Genomic DNA, 13,097 nt, shown 5'->3' with positions numbered 1-13,097 from the left:
GTGTCTGGAGAGCGTTATTTAGAAGTAGTTTACAGGTCTGTGGGCTGTGTGAGATGGCCCCAAGCATGTCAGAGCATGTGTTTTGTGTCAGTGTGATAAATATACTGCATCCCTAAATAAAGTGTTTCAAAATAAATAGAGAGCAGTCATTCCTTACTCTGTATAGCAACCCAGAGCAGGCTGAGTCATTTTCGCGCCATTTTCCCCCTCCAGACCACCATCTTGAGTTACGTCACATGAGGGAAGACAGCACCATCTGGTGGTAGTGCTTTGCACTAGGTCGGTTGCAATCTAGATCTCGTGGTGGAGAAACTGCCTGCAAAATGAAGACTTAGGTCCAGAGTTGTTTTCCCGCCATTTCCCCCCCACCATCTTCGATTATGTCACGAAACGGACAGCAGCACCCTCTGGTGAACACATTGTATGCCGCCATCTTGAATAACGGTACTTGCATCATCAGCTGACGTCACGGTAGCGCCCTCTGGCGGCGACAATATGAACTAAGTCAGTTGGGCTCTGGACCTCGTGGTGAACACACTGGGTGCTGCCATCTTGGATTATGGTACTTGTGTCATCATCTGAAGTCATGAGAGTGCCCTCTGTGGGTGGCGATGTGTGCTACGACAGTTGGGCTCTGGACTCAGTGGTGAACACACCTGCATCGAATTGTTTAACTAATAAAGACAAGTCCTTTTCTCCCACAAATCCATAGGAGGAGGTGGCAGTCGGGCAACTGAGGTTAGTACAAGTGTGCTTTCTTCTACAATTTTCTTATCTTAGTAGAGATACGTGAATTGACCTTTGTTTACCACCAAAATTCGAACTTGGCGCCAGTTCGTAGGAGGTGGCGGTCGGATGACTTAAATTAGTGGAGGTAGGCCAAGTGATCTATCTTCTCATGTTTTTGTTCACTTAGTACAGATAACCAGGGTATGGTGCATTATCCTCTTGGAATTTGAACATGGCGCCAGTTCGTAGGAGGAGGTGATGGTCGGGTGACAAGTTAGTGGAGGTAGGCCAAGTGACTTATCCACCCGCGATTTTCTTTGCTTAGTAGAGATAACCGGGGTGTGGTGCATTATCCTCTTGGAATTTGAACTTCCCGCCATTTTTCTGGATGAGGGGGGTGTGGCACTTTCCTGCCAAAGTTCAAACTTCCCACCATCTTGGATGACCGTACTTGCGTAATCAGCTGACGTCATGGCTGCCATCTTGGATGACATCATCGTCGCCATCTTCGATAACGGTACTTGGCGTAGAAACCCTGTAGTCCCAGTACTAACATATACAGAGAAGGGCAGCATGGAGATCACAGGTTTGTTCGCCCCATATCACAGAGATGCTGAAGAAACTAGCGGGCTCTAAAAGGTAAGACGTGAACTACCTGAGAAAGCCTGCTTATGAAGTTTCAAGAATCAGCTGTAATGAATACTATAGGAATGTATTGCAACTCCCTACATATTGTTCACACTTGGATTGTGTTACAGCACACACACAGGCATTTAAACAATCATTCTTAACAGTATCAACAGCAATTGAGATATTTATACTCAATAAATTAACACATGGCAGAGCTGATCCCCATTGGTACACAAAACAGGTCAGAACACTGTTGCAGAAACAATGAAGAAAGCATGCCAAATTTAAATGAATACAAAATATCAAAGATTGGCAATCTTATACTGAAGCTCAAAATTTAGCATGGACATCAATGCAAGATGCATATAATAGTTTCCACAATTAAACTTTGTCTCAAAACCTGGCAGAAATCCAAGGAGATTCTGGCCGCATGTAAAGGGTTCTAGGGGCAAGACACAGTCAATACCTTCTCTGCATGATAGCAATGGAAACACTATCGACAACAGTGCTGCGAAAGCAGAGTTACTAAACACAGCCTTTCGAAATTCCTTCAGCAAAGATGAAGTAAATATTCCAGAATTCGAATCAAGAACAGCTGACAAAATGAATAACAGTAGATATCGTCAGAGTAGTGAAGCAACTTAAGTTACTTAAGAAAAGCAAGTCTTCTGGTGCAGACTGTTTACCAATTAGGTTTCTTTCAGAGTATGCTGATGCAATCGCTCCATACTTAACAATAACATACAACCATTCACTCGGCAAAAGATCAGTACCCAAAGACTGGAAAGTTGCACAGGTTACATCAATATTCAAGAAAGGCAGTAGGAGTAATCTGCTAAATTACAGGCCCGTATCATTAATTTTAGAACACATATTGTGTTATAACATTATGAATTAACTAAAAAAGAACTGTCTATTGACACACAGTCAAGTGCTACTGACAAGGGATTTCAAATTGATTCTGTATTTCTAGATTCTCTAAAGACTGATGACACTGTACCACACACGCGGCTTTTAGTGAAATTGCTCGCTTATGGAATATCGTATCAGTTATGAGATTGGATTCTTGCTTTCCTATCAGAGAGCTCATAGTTCGTAGTAACTGATGGAACGTCACCGAGTACACAGAAGTGATTTCTGGCGTTCCCCAAGATAGTGCTATAGGCCATCTGCTGTTCCTTATCTATATAAATGATTTAGGAGACAATCTGAGCAGCCATCTAAGGTTGTTTGCAGATGATGTTGTCGTTTATCATCTAGAAAAGTCATCAGGAGATCAAGACAAATTGCAAAACAAATTAGAAAAGCTATCTGCATTGCACAAAAATTGCAAATTGACTGTAAATAATGAAGAAGGTGAGGTCATCCACATCAGTGCTAAAAGGAATCAGTTAAACTTCGGTTACATGATAAATCAGCCAAATTGAAATGCCGTAAATTCAACTAAATACCTAGGAATTACAATTACAAACAATTTAAATTGGAAAGAATGCATAGAAAATGTGAGGAAGACAAACCAGAGACTGACTTTTAATGGCTGAATACTTAGAAAGTATAACAGATGTACTAAAGAGACTGCCTACACTCTACTTATCTATTCTCTTTTGGAGTACTGCTGTCTGGTCTGGGATCCTTACCTGATAGGATTAACATAGTATACCAAAAAAGTTCAAAGAGCAGCACATTTTGTATTATCGCGAAATAGGGGAGAGAGTGTCACTGACATGATGCAGGATTTTGGGTGGAAACCATTAAAACGGAAGCATTTTTCATTGCGGCAGAATCTTCTCATGAAATTTCAATCACCAACTTTCTCCTCCAAATATGGAAATATTTTGTTGACACTGACCTATGTGGGGCGAAACAATCATCATAATAAAATAAGGGAAATCAGAGCTGGCACAGAAAGATATAGGTGTTCATTTTTTCTGTGCACTGCTTGAGATTGGAATAATAGAGAATTATTGTGTATGTGGTTCGATGAACCCTCTGCCAGACACTTAAGTGTGATTTGAAGAGTATACATGTAGATGTAGATGTAGATTCTTCCCGTGCTCCATATGTGAATGGAATGGGAAGAAAGCCCAGTAACTGGAACAATAGGAGATACCATCTGCCATGCACTTCAAAGTGGTTTACGAATATAAATGTAGACGTTACTGGTAGGCTTATAATGTTATGTATCGAGTGGCAGTTGTGGACTATTGCCTTCTGAAAGTAAACATTTGCCAGTCATTCAGACCCACCATAATTTTACAATTCGTATCATATCATGAAACACAAACTCTTAATGTAGTATGAGCATCTAGATCTGCGTACATACTTTGCAAAGAATATATGGAGTGTTCAAAAAGTCTCTCTGCAGTGCTGTATGATTGTTAACCGCGTGTGCCGTATGCTGCAGTGGATATACCAAAATGAAACTCGGTGAAATACAAGTTATTAATTTATTGAATATTCATTTTTACTTACAGATTTTCACATTAAATGTTGAAAATGTCCCCCCCCCCCCTTTGTTGAATACACAAATCAATTCGTCTAATCATGTTTCCAAACACAAGCTGTAACATTTCTTCTGTAACAGAAGCAGTGAAAGTGGATATTGCAGTTTTCAATTCATCGATGGATTTTGGATGGTTTTTATAGACAGTTAATTTTGCTGCACCCCAGAAGAAAAAGGCAGGTGGTGTTAGGTCAGGCAATCATGGAGGCCAAAGTCCCTGTGAAATTATGCGATCACAAAAAACATCAGCAAGCAGTGACATTGAAATGTGAGCTGTATATGTGGTTGCCCAATCTTGCTGACAATAATCGTTCATTATTTCATGTAACACAAGTTCTCCTATGAATGGGTACAGAATATCACTGCAGTATTGTTGTGCATTTATTGTTTCATTGAAAAATATGGGACCCACAATCCGACATCTAGAAATTGCAATCCAAACTCCTGTTTTCACAGAATGAAGTGGTTCCTCACGAATACACAATGGATTTACAGTACTCCACATACGAGAATTTTTCGAGTTCATGTACCCGGATAAATGAAACTACTACTCATCAGTGGAAAAACGTTTCATTAAGAATATCCCTTCCATTTTGTTGAATGAAATTTCTGAACCATTGATAATAATGCAGTCTCTTGCCATGATCAGTATTTTTCAGTTCTTGCACGACTGTCACTTTGTATGAGAAAAGTTCAAATTTTTTCCTTACAGCTGTGTGGGCCGTTCCGACACTAACATCAATTTCCTGGGTCAGTTTCGTTACTGACTTGTTCAGATTCGTGGACATTTTATCGAAAATATTGAGTAGTTTATCCTCAGACAAAATGATAGGATGACCACTTCTTGGTGCACCTGTCAATGAACCCGTAATTTGAAATTTGTTAATCAAATCTCGCACAGTATCGCGGTGTGGGAGTGTTGTTTTCGGGAAAACTGAATTAAATGTTTGACGAACTGAAACTGTGTATTTACCTCCAGCTTTGAACACTTGTTCGACTAAAAACGCATGTTCTTCAATAGTTAGCATTTTAACAGTGACAAAAACGAAACAAACTAACAAAGGAACTAAACTTAAATATTCACGTCAACATGTAATGACACACACCAATGATACTACTGATGCAGGCAGAGATAAACGAAACAGTGGAATGTTGAGAGAGTCCACTTGAAGGGAAGTAACCCAGGCAGGCAAACAACCATATGGCACACGCGGCTAACAATCATATGGCACTGCGGAGAAACTTTTTGAACACCACATACAACAGTGCATGGTGGAGGGACCTTGTAGTACTGTTAGTCATTCCCTTTCCTCTTTCACTTGCAAATAGAGCAAGGGAAAAATGATCAGCCATATGCCTCCATGTGAGTTCGAGTCTCAGCCTGGCACACAGTTTTAGTCTGCCAGGAAGTTTCATTTCCGTAATACTTGAGTGCTGAAATTGATCCTCTTATTTTGTCTCTGTGATCCTTGTGGGATATTTATGTTGGTGGTAGTATAACTGTTCTGCATTCAGTTGCAAATGCCGGCTCTCTAAATAGTGTTTCTTGAAAGAATGCCATGTTCCCTCCAGGGATTCCCATTTGAGTTTACAGAGCATTTCCGTACTGATATTTTCACTCTGCAGCAAAGTGTGTGCTGATATGAAACTTCCTGGCAGATTAAAACCGTGTGCCGGACCGAGACTCGAACTCGGGACTTTTGCCTTTCGCGGCAAATGCTCTACCATCTGATCTACCCAAGCACAACTCACACCCCATCCTCATAGCTTTACTTCTGCCAGTATCTCGTCTCCTACCTTCCAAACTTCACAGAAGCTCTCCTGTGAACCTTGCAGAACTAGCACTCCTGGAAGAAAGGATATTGCAGAGACATATGTATCCTTTCTTCCAGGAGTGCTAGTTCTGCAAGGTTTGCAGGAGAGCTTCTGTGAAGTTTGGAAGGTAGGAGACGAGATACTGGCAGAAGTAAAGCTGTGAAGACAAGGTGTGAGTCGTGCTTGGGTAGCTCAGATGGTAGAGCACTTGCCTGTGAAAGGCAAAGGTCCCGAGTTTGAGTCTTGGTCTGGCACACAGTTTTAATCTGCCAGGAAGTTTCATTTCCGTAATACTTGTGTGCTGAAATCGATCCTACCAGTACCAAACCTATTCTCATATCTCTGAATGCCTTTCATGACTTCCTTTAATCCAACCTGATGGGAAGCCCAAACATGGAGCAGTACTCAAGAATGGGTTATGGCTTGGATTGTTTTGGGGGGAGGGGACCAGACAGCCAAGTCATCCGTCTCATCGGATTAAGGAAGGGCGGGGAAAGAAGTCGGCCGTGCCCTTTCAAAGGAACCATCCCGGCATTTGCCTGGAGCGATTTAGGGAAATCAGGGAAAACCTAAATCAGGATGGCCAGACATGAGATTGAGCCGTCATCCTCCCGAATGTGAGTCCAGTGTAGAATGGGTTATGCAAAGATTTTATACACAGTCTCCTTTATAGATGAGCTTCACTTTCCTAAAATTCTCCCAATATATCAATCACCTTCCCTGTTACTGTCTTTTGTGCTCGTTCCATCTAATATAGCTTTGAAACATTTCTCCTAGATATTTAATCGATGTGACCATGCTAAGCATCACACCACTAATGTTATATTCGAACAGTAAAGAATTGTTTTTCCTACTCATCTGTAACAACTAACACTGTTCTCCATTCATCACACGAAATAGAATTTCTGTCTAAGTCATGCTGCAGCCTCCTAAAGTTACACAATGATGATGCTGTACTGTACACGTAAGTGTCATCAGCAAATAGTTGCCCACCACAACCCTATCTGTCATATTGTTTATAGAGAACAACATCAGTCCTGCTACACTTCCCTAGGGCACTTTCCATCCAGGGCAACATACTGGGTTGTATTAATTAAGAAGTCTTCGAACCATTCACATATCTGAGAACCTATACCATATGCTCAGACCTTTTGTTAACATCCTGCAGTGTCAAATGTTTTCCGGAAATCTACAGATATGAACTAACAGCTGACAGAAGCTTTTCTGTCTAAAGGAAGTTTATGAGGATTGGAACTTTAATAGTGGTAACTATTTATTTACAGCTTTTACAAAATAGATACATGTTCAAAGTTTTACTGACCTTCAAAGTAGTCACCAGCATTGTGTAGAACCCGTTGCCAGCAATGTGGAAGTCTTAGGATACTCTTAGCAGTGCCAGTTGTGTTGACAGAATGAGCGGTGCTGTCTATGGCCCAACAAATTTGTAGCAGTTCTGGAGCGAATGCCGAGAAGTGTTTCCCTCAGTTTAGAAATCGAGTTGAACTCACGAGGGCTTAAGTCAGGGGAGTGCAGTAGGCGGTATAGCACTTAGCAGCCCCATCAGTCAAACAAATCAGTAACAGCTTGCACTGTACGTACTTGAGCATTGTCCTGCAAAACGATGGTCAGGTCCTGCAGAAGGTGTCATCACTTCCATCTCTAAGCTGGTTATAGGTTGTGTTCCAAAAATGAACAGCATAGAGACACTTTCTGCAGCACCTGAACATCATTTTGCAAGACAACGTTCAAGCATGTCCAGTGCAAGCTGTTACTGATTTGTTTGACTGTTGGGGCTGCTAAGTGCTATACCACCTATTGCACTCCCCTGACTTAAGCCCTCGTGAGTTCAACTCGATTTCTAAACTGAAGGAAACACTTCATGGTATTCGCTTCAGAACTGCTACAAATTCGTCGAGCAATAGACTGCACCGCTCGAACTGTCAACACAACTAGCACTGCTAAGAGTATCCTACGACTTCCACATCGCTGGCAACGGGATATACACAATGCTGGTGACTACTTTGAAGGTCAGTAAAACTTTGAAACACATATCTATTTTGTACGAGCTGTAAATAAATAGTTGCCACTATTAAAGTTCCAACCCTCGTATTATTTTCCAACTTAGAATATTCTCCAGAATTCTGCAGTAAACTGACAGCAAGGATACTTGCCTGTAATTCTGCAGGTCCATTCACATTTGCCCTTCTTATGCACAAGATTCATCTGCACTTTTTTCTAGTTGCTTGGAACTTTGTGCTGGGTGTAAGATTTGTGATAAATGCAAACTAAGTAAGGAGCCAATGCTGAAGAGTACTCTGTAAAACCAAATTGGGATTCTGTCCAGACCTGGTGACTTACTTGTTTTCGACTCCTTCAGCTGCTTCTCAACTCCAGGAATACCTATTTCTATGCCCTCCTCTCCATAATGGAGTCTGTGCAATGGTCAAACGATGGAACGTCTGTACGATTCTCCTGTGTCCATGATTATTTAAACGTGAAATTTAAAATGCCAGTTTTTTTTTCTGCTGTCTTCTACTGCCACACCGGACTGGTCAACAAGTGACTGAACAGAAGCCTTTGTTCGATCCACTTAGTGAATTTATGTAGCATCAGAATTTTCTCAACACGATCTTTTGTCATAACTTTTGCTGTTGTTGTTGATTCAACATTAACTTTGTCAGTGGTTGCTGGGACTTCCAACATCGCGAATCCACATGTACTGTTTCTCATGGCCGAATCAGTCATTATGCACAGCAGCTCAAATGATGTTTATATAATTTGAGAGGAAGCCTGTGAATTAAGTTCACTGGAAGCACAGCATATGGAGGGAAGGGGTAGGGGGCAGCTACACTTTAAAACAGTTACATTAAGGAAATTTATATGTTAAAACGGACTGTCAGCACTCTTAGTGATTGTGCCTGCATACGTGTAACTGTACTATAACTTAATAGAGTCTTAAATATTATGGCATACAAGGAAAAATGAATAATCTATAGCAACCTGGAAGCAGTGATTTTTTTATCTGGAAGAGGCACTACTGTCTTCACATCAAGATTCCAAACCTACTAAACTGCATGGATATCACAAAATATAATTCTAATACCGAGGTTACCACAACAACTTTGGTAAAAATGAACAGAAGTTAAGAGCTCAAAATTAATATTTTTAGATAGGAAATCAAAGGCTAAACATGTGTAGTTCAAGGTGCAACACAACTAAAAATGTTCTCTGTAAAAGGTGAGGGTTCTAGAATTTCCTGACCACAAGTTTCATTCAATGGTTCATTCCCCTGCATAGAAAAGTCATTTTAAAATGTAAAACACAAAGAAAATGTTACCAATAAGAGTGAGTGTTAACACCAGCAGCTGAGTAATATGGACATTCAAAGTTGCTGACGCGGATGTGGTTATAGTTAAGTATACACCATACACTACTATTTGAAATCTATGTGACTAGAGTAATTTGAAGGGTATCTATTGCTGGAAATTCTTTCCCATTATCTAAAATCATTCACCTCTAATTCTGGCGTGCGTGAACAGTTTACCATCCAGTACTCCGGCCATATCCCATTGGCATCAGTGGTGGATCCACCACAGTCTAAAGTTACTATCGACTAAAAAAAAAAAAGGACACTCTTCTAATTAGAATTATACCTGCTTGAAAACTTCTCTGGACTTACTTTTTTTTGAATGACTGACTCTCTGCATGTAATAAGAGATACAGGAATTTTATTACCTCTTTCATGATATTCATCACGGTGTTACACTGCTAGATGTCTCGACAGTATTATGTTAAGATCATTCTATCATCTCTCTTATTTGGATTCAATAGGTTTGTACACAGTTGCCCTATATCAGAAATATAACTTTCTACACACAAAACTGATAAACTTTTGTAAATGAAAGAGCAACAACTCACATTTCAGCATATGATGTTTCATCCATTCTGAACCATCTGACATCGGTCATAGGATAGCCACAGAAAATGCACGATACATTCCCTGAACTAGTCACATTAATACGTCCCGATCCTCCAGGAAAAACTACAACGGGCACTGGAATCATAAAAGTGAAAGAATTAGTAAGGAACAATACCATCACCTACAAAATTGCAGCAAACTGTTGAGTAAATTTCAAGTTACTAGAAAGATCTTTCTGTATTCACAGTAAACATGAAAGAGAAATAACAAAAATGAATTTTTGCCCCAGTTCAGGTCTCAGTGATGTCTCATTCCTTTCACTTTGCTGGTAACTGAAAGACTCGGGTGTAAAACATGGTGACATTTTACTGTTTTTAAGTTATTAAATAGAAAGTTTTGCAATAAAAAACCATGCACCATGAAGGAATTATCCAAATGGGACAGAAATTGGTAGATGTCATGTATATGTACAGAACAACAAGTAATTACAATTTCAGAAGAATTGGATGACTTGTGCAAGAGAAAGAGTTCACAAATTCAGTAAGTCAGTAAGTAACATGCAAGCAGTTATTCAGCTTGGCATTGATTGACAGAGCTGCTGGATATCCTCCTGATGGATATTGTACCAAACGCTGTCCAATTGGCACATCAGATGACCAAAATCCCAAGCCAGTTGGAGGACCCTGCCTATAATACTCCAAATATTCTCAATTAAGTTAGAGATCCAGCGACCTTGCTGGTCAATGTAGGATTTGCCAAGCATGAAGACAAGCAGTAGAAACTCTTGCTGTGTGCAGGCGGGCATCATCTTGGTGAAATGTGAGCCCAGGATGGCTTTCCATGAAGAGTAACAAAACGAGGCGTAGAATATCATCGACGTACCACTGTTTTGTAAGAGTGCCCTGGATGACAACCAAAGGGGTCCTGCTACAAAAAGAGATACCACCCCCACACTATCACTTCTGGGTGTTGAGATGTATTGTAGGTGACAGTCAGGTTATCACACAACTGTCTGGGGTGTCTCCGGACATGTCTTTGGTCTGTAATTTCATTGACTGGGTAGAATCGTTTTCAGCGATGAGTCCCGCTTTGAACTGATCCATGACTGGCAGTGAAGACAAGTCTGGAGATGCCCCAGCCAGTGATGGGGCCAGCAAGCTCGCTGGATCTTATCCCAACGGAGAACGATTGGAGCATCGTGGGCACAGCCCTCCAACCAGCTCGGGATTTTTATGATCTAACACACCAACTGGACAAAATTTGGCATGATATCCTCAAGAGGACTTCAACAGCTCTATCAATCAATGTCATGATGAATAACTGCTTGCATATGGGTCATGAGTTGACCAATGTGTTATTGACTTGCTCAATTTGTGAACCACCTTCTCTTGAATAAACTGTCCAATTTTTCTAAAATTTTAATTATTTGTTCCTCTGTACATGTACACCACATCTACTGATCTCCATCTTAGTCGGGTAATTCCTTCATGGTCCCTTTTTTTCCTATGAGTGTATAATTATACATTTACAATGTCCCATTAGTCTTTGTATTTTTATTAAATATTTGTGAAGATTACAGAACGCACTGGTAAGGTTACAAAATGAATTTTTTAACTAGAAAATGCCATATACACTATCAGACGAAAAGTTTTGGGATTGCCCAATAGATTTAAAATACTGTACTGAGCTTTAGTGTGGGATTTCTGAGGAATGCAGAGGTGTCTGGAAGCTGGTGCAAACTTTGCATCAAGAAATCACTATGGCCCATCCTCACAGTGACAAAGACTTTGCACATAATACATTTAAAAAAAGTTGGTATCCAATATGTTCTTTTAGTAGCCACAGCGGTGATGCCATCAAAGTAGCCCTTGGTAGCCTTTAAAACACACAACATTGTCTCACAACCATATCCTATTTTCTTTGGGCAATGACAATACTATCTTGCTAATATGAAGACTTACATCATTTTGAAAATGTCAGAAACTGGCAATTTTTTCTCTGTATGGCACCATGTATCAAAGCATCGAGCTGTATAGAATATTTTTAGGTGAAATATTCTGCTGAATCTGCAATTTTTACACAGTGTTTCTCTTCACAAATTTGAGCTTCATTTATTTTCTAAGGTTGACCTTGCAGTTTCACTTTTAATAACATGAACTTTCAGTAGCCAACTATCCATAAATGTTCCATCATTTGCCTACTGCTGACTGTACGTGTAAAATATTCTCTCTCAAATTAACACAAAAAACAATGGCCCATGCCCTGTTCACTTCTCATCATATTGTAACATCGTGAGAAGCTTGTTGTTGTTGTTGTTGTTGTTGTTGTTATCACCATCATCATTATTATATCATTACTATTACTACTACTACTACTACTACTACTGCTACAAACTTGCCGCAGTGGAATGGCCAGCATTCTTTAACAATCCAGACAGAAATACCATACATCTGTGAAACCACATTCTGTAGGAATCTGTGGAAAGACAAGACTAAATCATGGTTTCTGAAGATGGACAGCAGCATTTTCACTAGTTATAGGACCAACAGTCTGGATAATTAACTGACATGACCTTGACAAATATGCTCGTTAGTTTGGTACTGTGGACATCTGAAAGAAAACTACAGCTGTTATGTTTTCTGAGGGTATGCAGTTCTTGTATGGTTTAAGATGGCATCCTCTTGGATAAAATACTTTGGAGGTAAAATTGTCCCTAAATTGGATCTCCAGGCGTGGGGACTGCTCAGGATGATGCGGTCAGAAAAAACAAACTGGCATTTTATGGATCTGAGTGGAATGTTAGATTCCTTAATTTGGTAGGTATGTTAGAAAATTTATAAAAATAAATAGATGGGTTTAAGTTAGTTACAATGTGAATAAGGGAAGTGTAGTGGCTGGATGACAGACTACTGGTCAGGTGAGTAAAGAATTACAATACAAATTCAAACATGTGTAATGCAGGTCTAATAAGAAAACAGGAATGTGACTGACGCCTGTGAACAGATAGTGAATACATTATCATAGCCAAGATAGACACCAGGGAGGGTTGGGAGGGGGGGGGGAGGGGGACAGGGGAAGCTGTATGGTAGAATTTTGTACTGAAAACAATTTAATCATTGCTAATACTTACTACCTGTACAAGAACTACAGAAACTGCTGGAGAAAAGAGAAGCAGCAGCATGAATATCAAGAGCTGAGATGACAAGCCAGCACTAAGCAAAGATAGGATGGCTGGAAGGTGATAAGAATACACAGAAGGGCTATTAAAAAAGAAATGGCCTTGAAGATGATGATATGGAAAGGGAAGAGGTGGCAGGTGATGATGAGATGGGAAATGATATACTGCAAAAATAATTTGACAGAGCACAGAAATATGTATGATCTACATTGAAGTAAGGCCCATGAAACAAACAATATTCTCTCAGACTTACTGATACCCTTGGAAGAACATACAAGGCCCAAGTATTCCACATTACGTTTTGATTGACGTCTGATACTAAT

At 40.1% G+C, this 13,097-nt stretch overlaps 1 protein-coding gene across 1 annotated transcript in view; it reads right to left on the bottom strand.

The window, feature by feature from the left end:
- The window catches only part of LOC126249038 (tyrosine-protein phosphatase 69D), a 388,523-nt gene that overhangs the window by 329,914 nt on the left and 45,512 nt on the right, over positions 1 to 13,097 (bottom strand). Inside the window, exon 4 of the mRNA XM_049950657.1 lies at positions 9,596 to 9,731. Within this exon, the coding sequence (XP_049806614.1) occupies positions 9,596 to 9,731 (136 nt within the window). The remainder of the gene's footprint in view (positions 1 to 9,595; positions 9,732 to 13,097) is intronic.

The sequence above is a fragment of the Schistocerca nitens genome, chromosome 3, assembly GCF_023898315.1.
Source record: "Schistocerca nitens isolate TAMUIC-IGC-003100 chromosome 3, iqSchNite1.1, whole genome shotgun sequence".
Taxonomy (NCBI): Eukaryota; Metazoa; Arthropoda; class Insecta; order Orthoptera; family Acrididae; genus Schistocerca; species Schistocerca nitens.
Note: the sequence above shows the minus strand (reverse complement) of the source record. Positions and strands in the feature narration are given on the sequence as shown.